The following is a 23,339-nucleotide window of genomic DNA, read 5'->3' as shown; positions in this document are numbered from 1 at the left end:
CTTTGCCTGTCTGCACCATCCTCCTCCGTGATTCTTGCCAAGTCCTTTCTGAAGGGCTCAGGGCCCCAGGCTGTTCTGAGAAGCTGATAAATTACAGCAAACCCTGCCTCACCCTGTGGGATTGTCCTCTAGGCTTCTAGAAAAATTGAGATTAGCCTGTCCAGTCTATTATCTAAATCACCTTTCTACCTGTAGGACGCTAGGGGCGTATACACAGAGACAGGAAGCCAGCTTTCCTTGCGGCCTTGCACTGCCACCTTTCTGCTGACAAAGCTGTACGGTTTTATTACTAAAATGCCAACGCGTGCACAGATCGGGTACTGGGCCCTGGAGGGTCTCTGGGGCCTTTCCATGCTGCCACCCCACCACGAGTCTGAGGCTGAGGGTAAACGCTCCAGGAGCAGGGGAGACGTACTGGAAGCAAGGTGACGGCCAGGAAGATGCACTCCAGGGCCGTCCAAGGCAGCACGTTTTCCAAATCAGAAGGCTGTGACTCCTGCCTGTCAGTGACGAGGACTCATAACCCAGCGAATGCGTTCTCCGCTCTAACTGGCCACCGGGGCCATTGTCTTCTGACAAAGCCTGGCCAGGAGCCCTGCCATCTGCAGAAGGGAGTTCACACCTTCTGCTATTTTCATATGAGTGTATCCAATTTCCTGAAAAAAAAAAAATCAAATTTAAATCTGGTTAATAAGTGAGGGAGGAAGTTTAGTTTTTGAAATCTGAACATCTAAACGAACGGTTTGCTCAAAATTGATGCAGTGAACTCAAACTCCAGCTGGAAAATGAACTCTGAGAAGTTCAATTTATTTCCTAAAAGGATGCTGATATTTCTTTGACAGGTACTGCTAAGAAAATGAAAAAGAAAAAGAAAAAAAAAAAGCCAGACTGGGAGAAAACATTTGTAACACACGTATCTGACAGAGGACTTGCAACCAGAATATATAAAGAACTCCCAAAACGCAGTAATAAGAACACAAACAACCTAATTTAAAAATGGGTAGACTTAGACACTTCCTCAAAGAAGATCATGGATGTCAAATGAGCACATGAAAAAGTACTCGACATCATTAGTTATTGGGAAATGCAAATTAAAGCCATAATGAGATACTACTATACACCTATTAGAATGGCTTAAAAAAGACCAACTGAGCATTCCAAGTGCTGACCAGAAGGGGGATCGTCTGGAATGCTCACATATTGCTGATACAAAGGCAAAATTCTATAGCCACTTTGGAAAAGTTTGGATGTTTCCTATAAAGTTAACCCTTTGATTACCATTCAACCAAGGAATCTCACTCCTGGGAAGTTACCCAAGAGAAATGAAAACTGGGGCTCATGTTCACACCAGTTCACGTACACAAATGTTTATAGTGGTTCTATTCATTGTCACCAAAATCTGGAAACTCAAATGTCCTTCAACTGGTGAACAACAGTGGGTCACCCACACAAGGGAACACGACTCAGCAATGAAAAGGAAGGACCCACCGACATAGGCAACAACGTGAACAAATCCAAAATGCATTAAGTGAAGTGAGAGAAGCCAGACTTAAAAGGTTACGTTCTGCTTGATTCCACTTGTATGACCTTCTAGAAAACTCTGTCCCCCAAACAGAAAACAGATCAGTGGTTTCCAGGTGCTAGGGGGACGAGCTGACTACAGAGCGGCCCATACATCTGGGGAGATTACAGAGCTGTTCATATCTTGATTGTAGTGGTGTTTACAAGACTGAATGCTCTTGTCAACAGAACTCACCCAAGAGGCTGAATTTTACTCTATTTAAATTACACCTCAATTAATCTCACTTAAACAACAAACAAATAAATACCTCTCTCATAAAGAGAGCCATTCCAAGGAACACTAGGTCACTGCCTGGCAGGACTGGCTTAAACAAATCCCCAGCCCCCAGGATGACCGGCCATTGACTGAAGCATCTTCCAGGCACCTGGGCTGTGAGTAAAATAAAACCTCAGCGTGGCCCACATTCTTGACGAGAGAAGCATTGCTCTACTCTCACTAACCTTAATAAACTCCAGTTTCAAGTATTCTGCCATTTGGAAGGTTTTACACACTCGAAAAATGTTGCCAATGATGTCTTCTGGGGAATAGCCAAGATGCCACAGGTGAGCGAGGATCTAGACAAAAGAAAACACACGGAGGCCGTGTAACTCTGTGAACAACAAGGATACTGGGAGAAGTGAGGTCAAACCCACACCAGTCTCAGGCCCATCACACAGCTGGGAGCAGACAGGTCACCTGAGACAGCACGAGTGCTTCTGAGAATCGGCCCAGAGACAGCACGAGTGCTTCTGAGAATCGGCCCAACGCAGCGGCCCTGCTGGTGGGCCGCACCCTTTAGGTCATGTGGGGTGATCGATCTTCCCAGCAGGCAGAGAGATAGTATCGCAAATGTTTTAAACCATACTGCAAGACGGTCTACCACCATACCCTGTAACGTCTTTATCCAAGGCTCTTAAAAAGCCTTTTTAATCGTCCCAGTAAGCACCCCAGAGTGTCTGCTACGCTCTCTGAGCTGCCACTCTTATTAATGAACACCCCCGGCACGATTAGGCCTGAACAAATCCTGACCAGGGCAGAGATGACCGCTGTGGTCTCAGCCTCCTGCCTTCTCAACCCCAGGCCCCACTTCCAACGCTCACCCCACTCCAACTGCAGGGTCTGGAGTCCTTGGCTCCCCGGGGCAAACGCAGCGGGTGGGGAAGCCCCGCGTCCATAAATCTGACGGCGCCCTTCAGGCCACGTGCCTGGGTCTCCCCGCCTTGCACGCCAGTTTCACGAGAGGTCGAGCTCTGCCCTAAACCCACTCAGCTTCTAGCTTAGTTTGGTGGCAGCAGGGGGAGGGAAACCAGCTGCAGTCAGAGCAATGGCCTCAGATCACATCAGTGCCCCCCATGTGGACTTGAGGGTCACCTACACCCCAACGATGCCCACTGGAATCTGCTCATAGGACCAGGCTCTGGGTCCCAGGATGCCCATTCCCAGGCTCTCCAGGAAGATAGAGGGGGAACAGCTCCCCTCCACAGAGAGAAAGATGGCTTTTCTCTACAAAGCAAGGAACTGGGCCGTTCTTTCCTCATGTCCTAGGAGGACACATTCCTCTTGCAGAGAATATAATTCGAGTAGAAAGGCATGACTTTGAATTCCAGGTCTATTACTTTTAAGCAGTGTGATTTAGAGCAACGAGTTTAGCCTCTGAGCCAGTTTTCTCACCTGTAGAGGGTACCCAACTCCTAGCATCCGTTAAGAATGAGGTGGCGCAAAGTCCCCAGCGCAGGGAGCGCCCTCTCTGCCCGGCTCAAGAAGCGAGAGGTCCCCCCCGAGTCAGGAAAGGGGGAGGAGACCCACCTTGTAGGCCTCATCGATACTGGCGCTCACACAGTGCTGGATCATCTCCTTCACCAGCAAGGGGTGCGGCTCGTCACAGACCTGACCCAACAGAAGAGAGAGGCCGGTCTGGGGCTGAGGGGGACCATCCGAGGAGGAGCCCTGGCAGATCCACGTCTGGGCAACCTAGGTACCCACCGTCTTCACTTGCTGTTTACATTGAAGTCTCCAGCAAACAGAACCAGGTTTGGGAACGCCTCTCCCACCACCAGAGTCGTCACCAAATAGACTTCGGTGTCGACCTAGTGCGGTGAGGAAAAGCCTCTGACATCATCATTACAGATTTCTCACACAAGATGAATTCACAAGAGCCAACAAGGAATGTACGCTCAAGGGGCAGCTTCAAAGCCACGAGTCACCTGTCTTGCATCACTGGGAAGATCACCTGCCCAGTGGACTCTCTGAATCCACTTAAGAACTGGGAGGTCTTTGGGGCCCATCTCCCACCTGGAATAGGAACGGGCTTGCCCTGGACACGGCCCCCAGCCTCAGCGTGATCTCGGGCCTGTTTCCTCAGCCCCAGAATGATGAGAACATCTGCGTGCAGGGATGTGTGAGGACCAAACGGGACGCACGTGGAAGCCCCGGGCCTGCCGCCGCAGCGGGGCGCGTCCGCCACCCACACCGTGCCGCAGCCCAGCCCCTCCTGCTCTGCGCGGTGGCGGGGGGAGCAGGACGTGCTCCCCTCCCTGCTCCCCGGGGGCGAGTCTGTGCCCCTCCTCCCAACACCGCCCACCCGCCCTCCTCTGCTGGCCCCGGCAGGTAAACGACGCCCCGTCGACGGTGATGCCCGCGCCAGCTTTTACCTTGAACACATTCTCACTGTTGATGAAGCCGAATCCCGAGAAAGTGGACTGCAAGTTGTTCAGTGCCTGCCGAGGAACGGAAACAAGGCCAGGGTGACTTTCAGTCTCCGCCCGCCCCATCTCCCCTCTTGGGATCCGAGCTTACCCCCCCACTTGCAGGCCTGCTCCCCACTGGCCCGAGGCCCCACCAGTGCATCGGGTCAACGTTCCCCAGTCTGGCTACGCTCATCGCCAGGCAGCAGTCGCCCCCCCCTCCCCCCCAGACGAGGGGTGCAGCAAGCCCGGGAGGCCAGCGCCCAAGCGGCGGCGCACGCACCTGCCTCATGTCACCCTGGGCGGTGAAGAGGATGGCTTCCAGGCCATCGTCCGTGGACTGCACCTTCTCCTTCTCGATGACGTTCAGCAGCCTGGCAAGAATCTGGCCGTCGGTCAGCTTGGTGTAGCGGAGGACTGCGCACCGGGACTGAATGGGCTCTGGACGAGGCAGGAAGAGAGTCGGGCTCCCCAGGAAAGCACGGCGTGACCCCGTCGGTCCTTCAGTTACTCGGAAGCAGCCGCACGAGCCACGTGGCCCGGCCATGCTGGCACCACAACCCCTGCCCCGCAGTGCTCAAGAGGGACTTGGCAAACAGGGCTCAGTTTCAAAATGTCAACCAATAGTGGCCTCAGCTAGGACTGCCCAGGCTGACGTTGGCTGGCCAGGGCTTCCAGAAGGGGAAAAGATCCTCTAGGATAGAGACATCCACGTGCCACAGCCCACAGGAGAGTGAGTGCTGGCCTAGGTGGGCTCTTGAACCTCCGTGTATGAGGTACGTCTGGGCCCTTCTGGGCAGGTCACGACCCAGCCAGTCTGGGGCGAGAACAGGGCACCTGCGTGGCTTCTTTAAGCTTCCACGGGTGATTCTGATGCACATGAGAACCACCAGATGGATGAATGCCGAATTCTGGATGCGATCCCTGACCTTCAGTTCAGACTACGGCAATAGCATCTCCATGACCTCCAAGCCCCGAGTGGGTCTCTCTCTGATCCGTCCTGCTCTGCTGCCCCACTGGCCTTCCTCAAAATGTTCTGATCCGTCACCTCTGCCTGCCCAGGCAAACCCTTCAACTGCCCACCAAGGTCACAGTACAGACCACCTCTGACCCTCCTACATAAAATCTTCCGCAAACCTCACCCGTCTCTCCTCTCCTAAGCCCGCGTGCCTCCCATGGAAGAATCGACCTGTGCTCTCCTGGCAGCTCTTCCCACCAAGGATGTCCTTTCCCAGCTTCTTCCCACTTACATCACAACCATCATTGAAAAAGCTCTTCTCCCACCCTCCTCCTCGTGAAGCCGGCCCAGACCACCCCAGACTGAAGTGACCGCCCCTCCTTTGCTCTCACATACACTTTCAAGGACCATGTTCCTGTTAGTTTGTGTGCATTAAGGAAACCAGTTACCTCCCCCAGGGATGCAGTGGACGAATACCACGACCAGGCCCTGGCCCCTCAGAGCTCAGGTTTGCCGGGATAGAGGAGTGAACATCAACAGGGAAGTTCCCACACCCTGGGACGCGGCCATGGAAGAGGTTTATAGGAACGGCTCCAGGAGCCCAGCCAGAGAGCGATCAGCTCGGTGGAGGTGAGTTCTGAGCTGGGCCTTTAGGGACGAGCTTTCCAGGCCGGAAAGGCAAAAGGAACAGCACATTCAAAGGCAAGAGTGATGAAAGGGCACAGGGGCTTTGGGGAACCGCGAGGCACTGTGCGGCCGCATCACACAGGGTAGAAGGAGATGAGGCTGCAGGTAATGGGCTCCTGTGTGCTAGGATGGGGGCGGGCGTGGCTGTGTGGGCAATGAGGGACCACTGAAGGGTTCAGTGGGGGAGTGGCAGGGTCAGACCTGTGCTGAGAAGACCCCGGCAGCCAGCTGGTGACTCAGGTGCAGAGAAGCTGCAGGGACACTGCACCAGTGAAGGGGAGAAACTGAGGCCAGACCTAGAGTGAGGGAAGGAGGGGTAGGGGCTCAAGACACTGGGGAGGTGGGATGACCTTGGATCTGATTCTGGTGAGGGGCTGGCTGCGGTGGTGAGCAGACAAGGGAGGACCTGAGATGGCTCAGGGCTTGCTGGCTTTGGGACGCACCCCCCGCCTTGTGTGAGCCCCTGATGGGCAGGGACAGAGCCTCATACAGGTGTAGCCTCCACTGTGCCTTGGGCAGAGGAGATGCTGTGCACATAAAATACTGTGCTCAACATCTGTCCAATGGATGAGACGTTTCAAAGAACAGCTTTCCTAAGAGTTCATTTCAATTTATCTGAAATCTGGAAGATTCATGACAGAACCTTATTTACATATTTGGCTTATCAGCACAGACAAGAGAAAGACCAATTAGAAACGGGGGTTCTTGGGACTTCCCTGGTGGTCCAGTGGTTAGGACTCCGCACTTCCAATAAGGGGGGCATGGGTTCGATCCCTGGTCGGGGAACTAGGATCCCACGTGCCACGCGGCCTGGCGCGGCCAAAAAGTAAAACAAACAAACAAACAAAACGAAACAGAAAAACCACAATGGAATTCTTATCTAAAAGCAATTAATATGCAAACTCATAGATTTTTCATAGATTTTTCTCTTTGGAGAAGTACCAAAAGCTGCGAATTCAGATACACGTCAGAATAAAGCAGGCATAGCCTTCCTCCAAGAAAGCAGGGCTCTCCCTTAACTGGTATAACTCCAGGAGCTAAGGTGAGGTTGTTACTGACAGTTTCAAAAATCATCTCTGCAGTGATTTGATCATGAACCATTTCCTCTAAAGCTAAGCAATACGTTTCTTTAGAGATTTGGTTTACATGGTTCTTATATCCCTTTAGAAATTAAAAAATCATCAGAATGCTATCTATATATACCAGAAAAATTAATTTCATGAAAAGCGAGGGCCAGACCTTTCTCCACCAATAACTGCAGTTTCTAATCTCTACACAGACTCATCCACGCAGAGCCCTGTGCAAAATGCACTGGGGGGACGGCTTCACAGGCGAATTCTATCAAACATTTAGAGAAGAACTAACACCCATCCTTCTCAAACTCTTCCAAGATACAGCAGAGGGAGGAACACTCCCAAACTCATTCTACGAGGCCACCATCACCCTGATACCAAAACCAGACAAAGATGTCACAAAGAAAGAAAACTACGGGCCAATATCACTGATGACCATAGATGCAAAAATCCTCAACAAAATACGAGCAAACAGAATCCAACAGCACATTAAAAGGATCATACACCATGATCAAGTGGGGTTTATCTCAGGAATGCAAGGATTCTTCAATATATGCAAATCAATCAATGTGATACACCATCCTAACAAATTGAAAGAGAAAAACCATATGATAATCTCAATAGATGAAGAAAAAGCTTTTGACAAAACTCAACACCGATTTATGATCAAAACTCTCCAGAAAGTAGGCATAGAGGGAACCTACCTCAACATAATAAAGGCCATATATGACAAACTCACAGCCAACGTCATTCTCAATGGTGAAAAACTGAAACCATTTCCTCTAAGATCAGGAACAAGACAAGGTTGCCCACTCTCACCACTATCATTCTACATAGTTTTGGAAGTTTTAGCCACAGCAATCAGAGAAGAAAAAGAAATAAAAGGAATCCAAATTGGAAAAGAAGAAGTAAAACTGTCACTGTTTGCAGATGACATAATACTATGCATAGAGGATCCTAAAGATGCTACCAGAAAACTACTAGAGCTACTCAATGAATTTGGTAAAGTAGCAGGATACAAAATTAATGAACAGAAATCTCTTGCATTCCTACACACTAATGATGAAAAATCAGAAAGAGAAATTAAGGACACTCCCATTTACCACTGCAACAAAAAGAATAAAATACCTAGGAATGAACCTATCTAAGGAGACAAAAGACCTGTATGCAGAAAACTATAAGACACTGATAAAAGAAATAAATGATAATACAAACAGATGGAAAGATATACCATGTTCTTGGATTGGAAGAATCAACATTTTGAAAATGACTATACTACCCAAAGCAATCTACAGATTCAATGCAATCCCTATCAAACTACCAATGGCATTTTTCACAGAACTAGAACAAAAAATTTCACAATTTGTATGGAAACACAAAAGACCCCGAATAGCCAAAGCAATCTTGAGAAAGAAAAATGGAGCTGGAGGAATCAGGCTCCCAGACTTCAGACTATTCTACAAAGCCACAGTAATCAAGACAGTATGGTACTGTCACAAAAAAAGAAATATAGAGCAATGGAACAGGATAGAAAGCCCAGAGATAAACCCATGCACATACGGTCACCTTATCTTTGATAAAGGAGGCAAGAATATACAATGGAGAAAAGACAGCCTCTTCAATAAGTGGCACTGGGAAAACTGGACAGCTACATGTAAAAGAATGAAATTAGAACACTCCCTAACACCATACACAAAAATAAACTCAAAATGGATTAAAGACCTAAACGTGAGGCCAGACACTATAAAACTCATAGAGGAAAACATAGGCAGAACACTCTATGGCATAAATCACAGCAAGATCCTTTTTGACCCACCTCCTAGAGAAATGAAAATAAAAACAAAAATAAACAAATGGGACCTAATGAAACTTAAAAGCTTTTGCACAGCAAAGGAAACCATAAACAAGACGAAAAGACAACCCTCAGACTGGGAGAAAATATTTGCAAACGAAGCAACTGACAAAGGATTAATCTCCAAAATATACAAGCAGCTCATGCAGCTCAATATCAAAAAAAACAAACAACCCAATCCAAAAAGGGGCAGAAGACCTAAACAGACATTTCTCCAAAGAAGATATACAGATTGCCAACAAACACATGAAAGGATGCTCTACATCACTAATCATTAGAGAAATGCAAATCAAAACTACAATGAGGTATCACCTCACACCGGTCAGAATGGCCATCATCAAAAAATCTACAAACAATAAACGCGGAGAGGGTGTGGAGTAAAGGGAATCCTCTTGCACTGTTGGTGGGAATGTAAATTGATACAGCCACTACGGAAAACAGTATGGAGGTTCCTTAAAAAACTAAAAATAGAACGACCATATAACCCAGAAATCCCACTACTGGGCATATACCCTGAGAAAACCATAATTCAAAAAGAGTCATGTACCACAATGTTCACTACAGCACTATTTACAATAGCCAGGACATGGAAGCAACCTAAGTGTCCACTGACAGATGAATGGATAAAGATGTGGCACATATATACAATGGAATATTACTCAACCATAAAAAGAAACGAAATTGAGTTATTTGGAGTAAGATGGATGGCCCTAGGGTCTGTCATAGAGAGTGAAGTAAGTCAGAAAGAGAAAAACAAATACTGTATGCTAACACATATATATGGAATCTAAAAAAAAAAATGGTTCTGATGAACCTAGGGGCAGGACAGGAATAAAGACGCAGACGTAGAGAATGGACTTGAGGACATGGGGAAGGGGAAGGGGAAGCTGGGACAAAGTGAGAGAGTAGCATTGACATATATACACTACCAAATGTAAAATAGATAGCTAGTGGGAAGCAGCTGCATAGCACAGGGAGATCAGCTCCGTACTTTGTGACCACCTAGAGGGGTGCGATAGAGAGGGTGGGAGGGAGAGGCAAGAGGGAGGGGATATGGGGATATATGTATACATATAGCCAATTCACTTTCTTATACAGCAGAAACTAACACAACATTGTAAAGCAATTATATACTCCAATAAAGATGTTTTAAAAAAAAAAAGATAGCACAGCTACCTTGTTTGACTCAGTTGTTAGTTAGGGGAGCAGGGATTTGATGTGAAATCTGTTTGCTTACAAAGTTCATGTTGTTTCCAGTTAAGCTGCTGATCTGGAAAGTTGAACATTATTTGGTAAAACCTGGACTCAGTAGTTTCCCTACTCTTGCCATTAACTGTAGGTAGCATTTTGACTTCTAGGATATTGTTCATTTCACTTTTACAATAAAATTTATAATAAAAATTTAAATTAAAAAAAAAATGCACTGGGGGGTGGGGGCAGTTCTTTAAGTATAACACGGCTCCTGCCCTCCCAGACCGGTCCTACCACTGGTAAGGAGACAAGCAACATACACGGCCATAAATCAAGACCTTTTAGCACAGTTTCCTCCACTGCACCGTGGGTGTCTTGAAGGTAGAGAACGTTTCTTGTTAAACTCTGTCTGCTCTGCACTAGCCCGGTGCCTGACACCTACTAAGAACAGAGTAGATGTTTGTGGAACAGATTCATGACCTGGGGAAGGTCAAGGGACACGAGCCCACTGGGGCTGGAGACAATGACTCTGTGGGGGGCATCATGGTTGGTACCACACTTGTCTGGGTGGAGAAGGAGGAGCCAGATGGCTGAGCTTACACAGGCTGGGGGTTAGCAGGGCGGATGTGAGGCAAGGACAGAGGGACAAGAGAGCTGTGAGAAATGGTCAGAGAGACAGTGAAAAAAAGCTGGACTGTGCTCGCAGTCTGTATCAGAAAGGGAAGGACGTGAAACCGGCAGGAAGTTGAGACACTGAGGCGGGAGGGCTCAAAGCGGTGAGGAAGAAGACAGACTGCTGGGAGGGAAGGAGGGAGGGAGGCAGGGGGCTGGAAGGACCAACGCCAGGTCAGGAAGATGAGCGTGTGAGCTTTCGCAGGGGAGGCAGCTCCTGGTAATGACAAAACCCAGCATGCAGACACACTGTGTGCCAAGTGCTCCGGACACACAGAAAGCACAAGAGCACGTCTGCACAGGGGCCATGACCGTGACACTGCGCACAGGATACCAAAACATCACGTGTGCCTGTGACGCAAGAGTCAGACAGACCTGGGGTTCCAATCCCAGCTCTTCGGCTTGCTGTGAGACTTTGGGCAAACTATTCAACCCCTCTGAGCTCCATGTTTTTTTCATATCTAAGGTAGAGCTAATAATACCTCCGCATAGAATTATATAAGATTAAATGAGAAAGCGGATTATACAGTGCTCAGGCCACGGCAGGTGATCAAAAAGCCCCTTCTCTTCTGCGGCTAAAGAGCCCACGTGAACGGCACGTGGACCCCGAGCCACGCAGAGCCGACCCTCACCTATGATTTTATCCGAAGCATTACAAGCAAGAGCGAAGCGGGTCGTTTTGGAGTAGATTTCCATGGTTCTCCTCAAGGCTTGCTGGGCTCCATCAGTCATGCTGAGAAGAAAAACACAAGGGGCGGTTTGCAGCTGGGACCCAAGGTCCACGGGACACAAATCCCCTCCTACGGACCCTGGGAAGCCTATACTCCTGACTGGGCATGCTCAGTCTCTCTCCGGGACCCCGTGCGGGTCTCACGCAGACAGGCTGCACGCGGACAGAGCAGAGGCCCTGCAGGCAGGCTGCCTGGGCTCACCTCAAAGCTCCTTCATCCACTCCTGTGGGACCTTTAGGCAAATTATCTGAGCCTCAGTGTCATCGCCTATAAGGAGATAATGCTACTGCCCGCCTCAGAGGGTTGTTATGACAATTAAATAAAACAATAACACGTAAAGTGTGTAGCAGAGCACCTGGCATAATGCAAATGCTTACAGATACGTGCTGGATAAATGTTAGCGGCTATTACTGCTGTAAATAATGTTGCAGTAAAATGGTTAAGGTGTGTCCCCACTATGGAACAGAATGCAACAGAATACAGCAATTAAAACCTATGTTCACAACAAGATTATAATAACATGCAACTCTGCTCTTCACGTTAAAAGGCAAAACCAGGATACAAAAATTATAATTATCATCTCAACTATGTAAAAATGCACAGTGTAGAAAAACAGGAGATAAAATAAAGCAAGAAATTACCCATATCTTTAAAAATTTCTTCAAAGAACATGAATTACTGTTATTTTTCTAAACGGCACTTAACATTTTTTCATTTATACTGATAATGATTGCACAACATTGTGAATCTACTAAATGCTGCTGAATGGTACACTTTAAAATGGTTGAAATGGTAAATTTTCTGTTAGATATATTTCACCACAATTTAAAAAACTCATTTAAATTATGCATGTAAGTGATGCTGGAACAAACACATTAACTGTCTTAGACAAATGTTTGTAAGGCTCAGGCCTCTATTAAATTTCTCTTCAAGATGTAATAAGCAAATCTGTCACAGAAGTGCAAAGGTGAGAGCTTTTCCTCCTGATTTAATACAGACAGATAAAAGACTTAGAGATCAAGGTAAAAAATTCTTGGCAAAGCACTCTACCTGTCTGCTTCATCCAGGATGATGATCTTGTGTCGCCCTTTGGGAAGGGTGACTTTCTGTTGGGCAAACATTTTGATTTTGTTCCTCACAACGTCAATGCCCCTGAAACAATGAGCCACAATATTATTGTCACCTTCTGAGACCAATTCACTCACCTTCACGGGGACTTTTAACCCTCAGGACACCATCATGGACCCAACTTTAGTTTTTCAGTTTCTTTTTGGGCAATCTAACTATTTATAAGGATTGTCATTCATTACTTTTATTCCTTCTTGGAGGTCTTCAGAAGAACAAAGGAAAACATTTACTTACTTTTTAAAAACAGAATGAAACTCATTTTATCTTGCAATTATCATATGGGTCCATTGGACTCTTTATAATCTAAGATACATTTTGGGGGTCTCAGTAATCTTACACTTCCTATATCTTAAAATGTTTGCTACATCATCATCCTAGTACTTATTTCATCATTACTCATCAATTATTCCCAACTATGCTAAAAAAGACTAAAATAATAAAATGAAAGAATGATGGAAATGCTTAGAAGATCGATGCAATATTCGGAAAAACTGTTACTACTGCGCCTCATCCTTCAGTTTTTTATTGTTTCGTGAGGTACTACATTATCTTTCTGGAAGATACAAAAGTAGTTCAGATACACTATCTGAAAGCTTTCATTGACCACAGCCGAAAATTCAAAATTTTTCATTTTCTACCCATAATGTCAGAGAAAAGAAATGACAGCGGAAGATGTTTCATCATTATTAGACAAGTCAGAAAATGAAGCAGAGAGACAGCAGGATTCTAGACTCTGATGATGATGGTGAAATTGATCACATAAACAAAATTTCAGACTACGAGTCTTCAGATGCCAGAATCCTCCATGGATTTTCTCAAACTTAAGAATCAAGGCGTGAACATATTTCTAAGGACAAAAACTAAACATATTTTCACCCAGTTAGTCACTCAACAGGAAGGACTTAGCTCCCCAATGTCTTGTGACAAGAACTTGGACCATGCTGTTTTGCTAAAAGAACATGTGACAGAACTTCCCTGGTGGCACAATGGTTAAGAATCTGCCTGCCAATGCAGGGGACACGGGTTCGAGCTCTGGTCTGGGAAGATCCCACATGTCGTGGAGCAACTAAGCCCTCAAGCCACGACTGAGCCTGCATGCCACAACTACTGAAGCCCGTGAGCCTAGAGCCCGTGCTCCATAAGAGAAGCCACTGCAATGAGAAGCCCGAGTGCCACAATGAAGAGTGGCCCCCGCTCGCCGGAACTAGAGAAAGCCTGAGAGCAGAAACAAAGACCCAACACAGCCAATAAATAAATAAATAAATAACTGTATTTAAAAAAAAAAGAACATGTGACAGTATTCGTTCATCTTTGATGATATTCGAACGCTCACATTTACAGGGTACAGTTTGTAAGTGATCAAAAGCTGAAGGCAGGTGTGTATAATAAGGTTCCTGGAAGGAAACAGATGATAAAGGAAACAAAAAAAGCCATTGTATGGATCCCTCTAATAAATCTAAAATTGAAAATATTTGCAATTATGGGCCATTCTCTCTTCAACAAAATTAAGAGCCACCAAAGTTTTCAAAGTCTTCTGTTGGTATCTGCTATCTGGAATCGGCATTTACAAAACGGCTCGACTGCAGGCGTGTTCATGGCAGCCGAGGAGCTAGCTGTTAGTTGCATTCACAGGACAGAGCCCGTTTCAGGTCTGTGTACATCATCAAAACCAGGAAAATGCTGCAGAGTAGAGAACCACGTCCTCAGGGAATAACCAAAGGCAGACTTTGCAGACATTTTGTTCAACAGGTCCTCATTTCATAATCCTCTACTAACCCATGTCTAAAAAGTAAACTGGGGGAGTTCCCTGGCAGTCCAGTGGTTAGGACTCGGCTCTCTCACTGCCGTGGGCGGGGGTTCAATCCCTGGTTGGGGAACTAAGATCCCACAAGCCACGCTGTGCAGCCGAAAATAAATTAATTAATTAACTAATAAAAACAAAAAGGTTAAGATGGTAAATTTAATGTTAAAAAAAAAAAAAAAAGTAGTAGGGACTTCCCTCGTGGTGCAGTGGTTAAGAATCCGCCTGCCAATGCAGGGGACACAGGTTCGATCCCTGGTCCGGGAAGATGCCAGGTGCCACGGAGCAACTAAGCCCGTGTGCCACAACTACTGAGCCTGCGCTCTAGAGCCCATGCTCTGCAACAAGAGAAGCCACCGCAGTGAGAAGCCCACGCACCGCAATGAAGAGTAGCCTCCGCTCGATGTGACTAGAGAAAGCCGGCATGTAGCAACGAAGACCCAACGCAGCCAAAAATAAATTAAAAAAAAAAAAAAGTAAACCAGCAGCCCACCTCCATTAGGATGGTTACTAACAATAACAGAAAATAACAAGTGTTGGTGAGGATGTGAAGAAAAGGGAGCCCTTGTGTGCTGTCGATGGGAATGTAAAATGGTGCAGCCACTATGGAAAACAGTACAGCGGTCCCTCAAAAATTGAAACATAGAATTACCAAATAATCCAGTGATTCCATCTCTGAGTCTATATCTGAAAGAATTGAAAGCGGGGTCTCAGAGAGATATTTGTGCACCCCTGCTTATAGCAGTATTATTCACAGTTCATAATATTCAAAAGATGAAAGCAACGCAAGTGTCCCTTGTCAGCTGAATGGATAAACAAAACATGGTGGTATATACCACTCAGCCTGAAAAAGGAAGGACATTCTGACACGTACTACAACATGGAAGAACCTGAAATATGCGTGAAATAAGCCAGTCACAAAAGCACAAATGCTGTATGATTCTACTTGTGTGCGGTTCCTAGAATAGTCAATTCATAGAGACAGAAAGTCACATGGTGGGTTCCAGGGGCTGGGGGAGGGGAATGGGGAGTTGTTGTTTAATGGGTATAGAGTTTCCATTTGGGAAGAAGAAAACAGTTCTGGAGATCTGTTGTACAATAATGTGAATGTACCCAACGCCACTGAACTGTACACTTAAAGATGGTTAAGATGGTAAATTTTTTTTTTAAAATAAATTTATTTATTTATTTATTTTTGGCTGTGTTGGGTCTTCATCACTGCGCGCAGGCTTTCTCTAGTTGCAATGAACAGGGGCTACTCTTCGTTGCAGCAGGCAGGCTTCTCATTGCGGTGGCTTCTCTTGTTGCAGAGCACGGGCTCTAGGCGCACGGGCTTCAGTAGTTGTGGCACGTGGGCTCAGTAGTTGTGCCTCGTGGGCTCTAGAGCGCAGGCTCAGTAGTTGTGGCGCACGGGCTTAGTTGCTCTGCGGCATGTGGGATCTTCCCGGACCAGGGCTTGAACCCGTGTCCCCTGCATTGGCAGGCGGATTCTTAGCCACTGCGCTGCCAGGGAAGTCCCAAGATGGTAAATTTTATGCGATGTGTATTTCAGCACAATTAAAAGTAATTTTAAAAATCTCCATTAAAAAAAAAAAAACTAAACCAATAAGTCAAGTGCTTATGATGCCACATCAACAAGCCAGCAATCCCCATTCTCTTTCATTGGAAAGATTAAAGGAAAACACAAACAGCAAAACAAGCTCTATAAGTGCTACAGAGACCTGAAAAAAGGTTGTTTCTATGACAGCTCAAAATGTAAAACACTCGCCACCCTTCAGGCCTAACTCCCAGGTGTACCTGTCATTTGAGGCATTGAGCTCCAAAACGGCATCCTTGAAGGCCGGACCCAGCAGGGCTCGTGCCAAACACAGGATGCTGGTAGTTTTGCCGGTTCCTGGGGGGCCCTAGGAATGAGATCTCCAGTAAGTGCTTCAAGCCAACAGAATGAACGTAACGAGAACTCCCGATTTACTGCTCACCACTGTTTGCGCTCACCCCCCGCCTAGAACCCTCCCAACCCGACCCCAACCCATAGCACACACCAGATCAATACGGCAACCAACCCGCAGGCCTGACCAGTGGGAGGTGGGAATGGTGTGGGCTCTGGTGATCATGGGCTTCTCTGAGGAGGAAGCTCTGTACATGAGAAAGCGCTTCAGAGGGGCCGAAAACCAGACTCCAAGACGCCCGACAGGGCCAGGACCCAGTACTCACAGCAATGATGATATTGGGCACATTCCCTTCTCTTGCAAAGACCTGAAGGAAGAAATGCTCGTTAAAACTGGTTCATCTGCAAACTTGAGGAGCCAGGTCTCCCCAACCACACAGGCCCGTGTAGCAAACATGGCTACAAACTGTTCCATGTGGATGCCCCGTGGAACACTCAGGTCAACACACTCAAAACTGAATTCAGCACTTTCCCCTATAAACCTGAGGCCCCCCCATGTTTCCCCTTCCGTGGACTGTCAACGGCATCAACCCTCCCGCCCACACCAGGAACCTGGAGGTCACCCACCGTCATCCTTGACTGGCCTTCCCCCTCACCCAATGCAGCCCCTCAATGACAAAGGCTGGGCCCCTCTTTCTCCTTTATCTGGAGACCACGTCCTTCTCTTCAGCCCACTGCCACTTTCTTAGCCCATGACCTCTTTTTTAAAAATTATTATTATAATTTTTTTAAATTTTTATTGGAGTATAGTTGATTTACAATGTTGTGTTAGTTTCAGGTGTACAGCAAAGTGAATCAGTTATACATATACATATATCTACTCTTTTTTAGATTCTTCTTAGCCCATTACCTCTTGCCTGCATTGCTTTCAACAGGCCATTGGCTGGTCTCCTTGCCTCTAATCTTGCCCCACTCCAATCCATTTCCCATACGGTAACATAACCAATTTTCTAAAATACACATCTCTGAAAACACTTTTACCTGACTGGAACTCTTGGATGACCCAAACCCTTAAACCTGGCTCGCGAGGCCCTGCCCACCTCACCAGCTCACCCCTCCCACCCCCCAGTACACGTGCTCTACAGCCTTGTTACTTGGTGGGCTCCACAGACCAGCAGCATCGGCACCTCCTGGGAGCGTGTCAGAAATGCAGACTCTCTGACCCCGCTCCAGAACTACCAGATCAGAACCTGCATTTTTGACAACATCCCCAGGCAATTCGTATGCCATTTATGTCGGGAAAGCACTACTCTGTATTCTACTCAGATGGCATTCCCACCCCCCGTAGAATAAGCCATGTTCTCTCTCACCTCCGGGCCTTTGCACATGCTGTTCCTGCTTCCTCCCCTCTCTCCACCCCCAACCCCCCAAGTCTGGCTGACTCCCACTCACTTAGCTTTGGTGTCACTTCTTCCATTTGGGAATTAGGACTCTGTAAGCAGGTTAACTCTTCCCTGAACTAACCCACATGCCCCCACAGCCCCTGTACGTCCCCTGGCAGAGTGCTTATCACATGGCCTGCCGACTTTAATGCTGCCCCGGTTCAACTGTAAATCCCACGCAGAGCTGGGCTCAGGTCTAGTCTGTTCACCATTTTATCAACGGTTCCTAAAACCACACCGTAACTAGCCCAGAGAAGATATTCAAATATTTGCCAAATGAATAAGTCTGTAAAATAAATAAATAACCTTGGTAGCTATTGAAGTCTAAGCCCCAGTTACTGCAGAGACCGCCTCTGTCATGTCTCAAACAGCTGGGCTTCTAGATTCTGCCTAAAGACCTCTAGGGCTGGGAATTCAAAGCTTGCTCTACTGCTGAATGTTTCTGCTTGCTCCCGGTTCGTGTCATCCTGAAGTCTGCTGCCTTGTCACTTAGTCGCTTTAGGCAGCGCTTAGCAATTATGATGGAGAGAAAGGTGGGGGGAGTGGGGGTGGTCCACCCTGAGACCCGTTTTTATAAGCTCCCTAGCTAAGAATGGTTTTCGCATTTTTAAAGGGTTGTTTAAAAAGTAAACAAAGGGACTTCCCCTGGGGGTCCAGTGGTTAAGACTGCGCTTCCACTGCAGGGGGCGTGGGTTCGATCCCTGGTCGGGGAACTAAGATCTCACGAGCTGCACACGCGGCACGGCCAAAAAAAAAATACACAGAATATTTGACAAAGACTTTATATGGTTTGCAAAGCCTAAAATATCTATTCAGCGGCTTTTACAGACAAAGTTTGCCACCTCTGCTCTTGAAGAATACAAAACAAGTCTGATAAGCCCTCTCCAATGAGCCAGTCCTTCAAACATCTGAAGTTACCCACCCTGTCTTCTAGATTCCTCTCCAAACTGAATGTCTCCCATTCCCTTAATTCTTCTGGATTTGTGGCCAGCCCCCAGCTCGCTATCTTGGCTGGCTTCCTCCAAATGCCAAATGAGCTTATCAAAGTCACAATAATGAGATGCAAGATCCTCTTTTAAAAACTCACCTCCAGTCTGCTCACGGTGTCTTCATTCCCGACAATCTCATTCAGCTTTACTGGTCTATATTTTTCAACCCTGTTTTTAAGAAAATGCATAAAGATGTTGACACGGCTATTTTCATGCTACCCTAAAGAAAGCACTAAAGGGCAATTCTGGGAGCTTTGTCAGAAGATGATATACATTCAAAAAAAATACATCAAATGGTTGCAGGTTTTAAATTTAAAGAGATGCCCGAGTGCCATTTGAAAAGTCAAGCGCATGAGAATTGTGCACCCAAGACTTCAAACCCGCCACAGCAGAGAAACACCTGCTGGTGCTGGAGAAGGGCCAGAGCAGGCCATCTGGAGAAATGTGACACTGTGTGGCCACACAGTCTGCCCATCACAACAGAGGTTCCAGCGCACGCGGCACTGACATCATTTGCTCTGACAGACATGGATGCAACTGGGCCCCCTTCTCATCCCTTACCTGCCACTGTCTACAGACTTGTGCCAGGTGCCCAGCACGGCTGACTAGACAGAAACCGCAGGCCTATCCTGTGATCCTATTAGGCTGTGTGGACTGGACAGCCTAGTGGCCTTTTCAGACCAATACTTCTTCTACTAAGCAAGCTATGCTATGAAAGAAAGTGACTTTCTCTGGCTCTGAGAATAGAAGTGGAAGTAGATCTGCAATGATTTGACCATCAGGACTTCCTCTGCCCTTTATTATACTCCCTGGTTTACTCTTAGCTTGTACTCCCTCCAGGTACTGGTTTTGCACCAGAAGGAGCTGCATGCAAAGCTTTTTTGCCACATACTGCAGAAAACAAAGGGACAGCTCTCCTCCAAGGTCAGCAGATGGAGCGTGCTTGTTCCTCCTCATTTATTCTTCATACTCAGCCCCCTCCCGGTGCCAAGCGGTGTGTAAGGAGTTAGCACACTCAACGGGAGGAAGGTAGAAGGTGCAGACATGAGCAAAACATAGTTCTTGCTCTCAAGGGCTTTCCCACTAGAGGGGAGATACAGCTTGGCAAATCCCACTACAATGCTCAACTGCTTATAAAAACCACGGGCTGTGGAAGCCCAGAGGAGGGAGGAATCGCCACCTGGGAATGTTTGGAGCTGAAATCTCAGCTAGATTTTCTTCTGTTTTAATAAATTTATTTTATTTATTTATTTTTGGTTGCATTGGGTCTTCGTTGCCGTGCACGGGCTTTCTCTAGTTGCGGCGAGCGGGGGGCTACTCTTCGTTGTGGTCCATGGGCTTCTCATTGCAGTGGCTTCTCTTGTTGAAGAGCATGGGCTCTAGGCGCACGGGCTTCAGTATTTGTGGCACGCGGCCTCAGTAGTTGTGGCTCGCGAGCCCTAGAGCACAGGCTCAGTAGTCGTGGCGCACGGGCTTAGTTGCTCCGCGGCATGTGGGATCTTCCCGGACCAGGGCTTGAACCCGTGTCCCCGGTATTGGCCGGACCAGGGCTTGAACCCGTGTCCCCTGTATTGGCAGGCGGATTCTTAACCACTGTGCCACCAGGGAAGCCCCTCTCAGCTAGACTTTGAACAAGGCAAACATACTCCTCCTTCAGGACCTTCATAGCTGCTCCCTGACTGAAAGCTCTCTCTGCCTCCATGGCCACATGGCTTCCTCCCTGAATTCAGGTCTTTACTCAAATATCATCTCATCAAAGGCCTTCCCTGACCACCATAGCGATTTACTCCACAGAAGCTGTCACCATCAAATATATTATATGTCTACTTGTTTACTTTTTACTTTGTCTTTCTCTATCAAATGTAAGCTCTGTGACAACAGAATTTGTTTTGCACACTGAAGTATCTTAAGCATCTAAAACAGGGTCATGTGTGAAAATTATAATGCAAACCACATATGTAATCTTAAACTTTCTCGTAGTCACATTTAAAAATGTAAAAAGAAAATGGGTTAAGTTATTTTACTAATATAATTTAGAGAACCTAATATATTCAAAATATTATCATTTTCAACACGTAATCAATATAAAAACTACTAATGAGTTTTTTTAAAACTAAGTCCTTGAAATACGGTGTGTATTGTACACTTACAAGCCCATCTCAATTCGGACTAGCACCAGACTCATGTGGCTAGTGGCGGGGATACTGGATAGCGCAGCATAGATATTCCAGTAAGCTATACTGCCCTTCGTTTAGGTATCTGCTCTCGCCAAGAAGAGGGGTGGGCTGGAGGGATGGGAATACGCAGCGGACAGGGAGGAAACCATTCCCACGCCCAGTGGAGAGTTCCGAGAGGTGCGCACAGGGAGTGGGAACCGAGTGGAGAGCCTGCCCTACACCTGCGCCAGTTGGCGGGTGACTTCCCACGTCACCTTTCCTCCCAGCTGCCCAGGATGTTGCTGTTTAAAGTGAGCAAGCCACGGAAAACAGGCGGGTGCCTTCACACCATCCCGATTCCGAATCTGCGTCCGACACTTCCCGCCGAGCGACCATCAGAGTCGCGGCTGGCACAGCGCCTGGTGCCCAGTGGGTGGTCGCAGCGGGCGGCTATTATCACAATTAGCATTGTTCTGACCAAGACCCCGCTTCCAGAGTACAGACTGGTCACTCTCCACCCCAGGTGGGCTTAGCGACCCACATCCCTTGCCTTCTTCAAATAATAATCTACTGGACACCACCCCGGGGCCTCCTGCTCCGCTCAGGTGACCCCCAAATGAGCTCCCGCCCCTGGGTTACCCCGGGACACACGGCCCGCCACTCGCCCACCCACATGTCCAGAGAACCCATCGTTGATGGCCTGGATCCTCACCACGGCAGCTCGTACTGGCCGGCGCTGCCGGGGGCCTTGCTGGGGGCCGGGTCAGGGTCCTGGGCACCGCACTCGCCACTGCCACCGCCGCTCTCCTGCGCCTCCATTCTCCCGCCGCCTCTTCCCGCCGCCCGAGACCTCACCCCATGACGCCATCACGCAGGCACCGCCCCTTGTTTCCGAGGGACTCTGGGCGCGAGCGGAAGCCTTCCGCCCGCCCCTTTCTGCGCCTGCGCAGAGGGCACTGGCCTGGCGGGGGCGCTAGTTGCTATTGACCGCAGTTGCTATGGGAGACCTGGTGTCCGGTCTGGGTAGTGAGGGGAAGGCGAGACCGGAACGCATCGCCTTCCGAGAAGGCTGGTCTCTTCAAGAAGGGACGTTCGTTGGTTTTCGTCTTTGTGAGGTTTGTCGGGGTGGCCCTCTCTGTGCGGCCCGTGGGGAACCGCTGCACGGAGGTGGGGCCGCACGCCGGGCAGGCCTGGCAGGGTGGGAGCATCCTGCCGGGTGCAGGGAGAAGCCGGAGCCTGTGGACATTCCGCCCAAACGCAGGACCCGACGGCGGACACGGACACGGGCAGGTGTCCAGCGGTCCTGGACGGCGGAAGGCCGGAGCCGACGTCTGGGACCTGCCCTTGCCCACTTTTCCCGACTGCTCAGAATGTCCCCATGCGGAACACTAGGTCCCATTGGGTGGGCTCCTGCACCCTGGAACTTGACGTTTATTTTCAGGAAATTCTCATAATGCTACAAAATGGGAATTACTCTCATTTTGCAGAGGAGGAACTGCCCCTCTGTAAAATGTGACTCAGTTTCATTCCAGAAAAATAGATACTGCATATTCACAAGCGCTTTGAGTATTCTTTTGGGCTGGTTTTCTACCTGTTGAACTAATCTTTCCTCCCATTGCCTAATTAACATAATAATAACAACTAATAAAAATAGCGAATGGTGATTATATTTACTGTCCTCTACTATGCACTAGACCCGAGGTGGATACTCACATTGTCCTCGTTTTACAGATGAAGAAACAGGCTTGAGAATGACTCATTTGTCCAGTGTCATTTGGGTTGTAAGTGGTGGAGCCAACCCACCATGTTGCCAAAACAGTTCATATAAAATTCTGTTTTATTGCACTTACCGTATTGCATCATAATTTCGGGATGAAATCTGACTTTAATGGTTAGGATTCTGTGATTTCACTGCCGAGGGCCCAGGTTCAATCCCTGGTCAGGGAACTAAGATCTTGCAAGCTGCCAAAAAAAAACAAAAACAAAAACAAAAGTCTGAACTGAAGGTAAGGATTGGGACCTCTTCATCTCTACCCTGTTGCTTAGCACAAGGCCTGGTGCTCTGTAACTGTTCAATATGAGTATCTTTAATGAACAGTAAGGATCCATGTTTCCAGAACAGCTTGGGTCAGCTGCGAGGAACTGGGTTGCTTTCATCAGAGAACTGATTAAAGCCCCATGAATGTTTTCCTTCCATCATCAGTTAAAATATGTATATATTACAGGGAGAAGACTTCTCTTCTAGGCAGTTGATTGGTCTTTCAAATAAACATGCGCTCCAGAATTTATACTGCAAGTAATTGTTTTCTCTTTTTATCCTTATTTTTCAATTTTCTTTCCCTCAAGAAACCCAGCCCATTATGGAAATCTATTGGGGAAGACAGTATTGCTGTTCTTTTCATTTTTCGTGTGTAAATTCTGTGCTTCATCTTTCCAACCTGAGTGTTTATTTAGCTCCTTGAGGACATGGGACCTGCCCCTCGATTCCTATTTTCTTCCCTTGTATATAAGCGGCATGGAATTGAT

At 47.5% G+C, this 23,339-nt stretch overlaps 1 protein-coding gene across 1 annotated transcript; it reads right to left on the bottom strand.

The window, feature by feature from the left end:
- Positions 1-232: 232 nt before the first annotated feature.
- Positions 233-21,674, bottom strand: RFC2 (replication factor C subunit 2). The gene is made up of 11 exons (XM_059896854.1): positions 21,526-21,674; positions 18,756-18,825; positions 16,553-16,594; positions 16,136-16,242; positions 12,460-12,561; positions 11,311-11,411; positions 4,529-4,686; positions 4,213-4,278; positions 3,368-3,448; positions 2,023-2,136; positions 233-656 (listed from the first exon to the last, which is right to left on the bottom strand). Exons 1-11 carry the CDS (start codon positions 21,630-21,632, stop codon positions 546-548), a joined length of 1,059 nt encoding a protein of 352 aa, XP_059752837.1. The 5' UTR covers positions 21,633-21,674; the 3' UTR covers positions 233-545.
- Between the last annotated feature and the right edge of the window lie 1,665 nt (positions 21,675-23,339).

Source organism: Balaenoptera ricei, chromosome 15 (genome assembly GCF_028023285.1).
Source record: "Balaenoptera ricei isolate mBalRic1 chromosome 15, mBalRic1.hap2, whole genome shotgun sequence".
Lineage (NCBI taxonomy): Eukaryota > Metazoa > Chordata > Mammalia > Artiodactyla > Balaenopteridae > Balaenoptera > Balaenoptera ricei.
The sequence above is the reverse complement of the archived record's forward strand: the minus strand, read 5'-3'. Positions and strand labels throughout refer to the sequence as shown.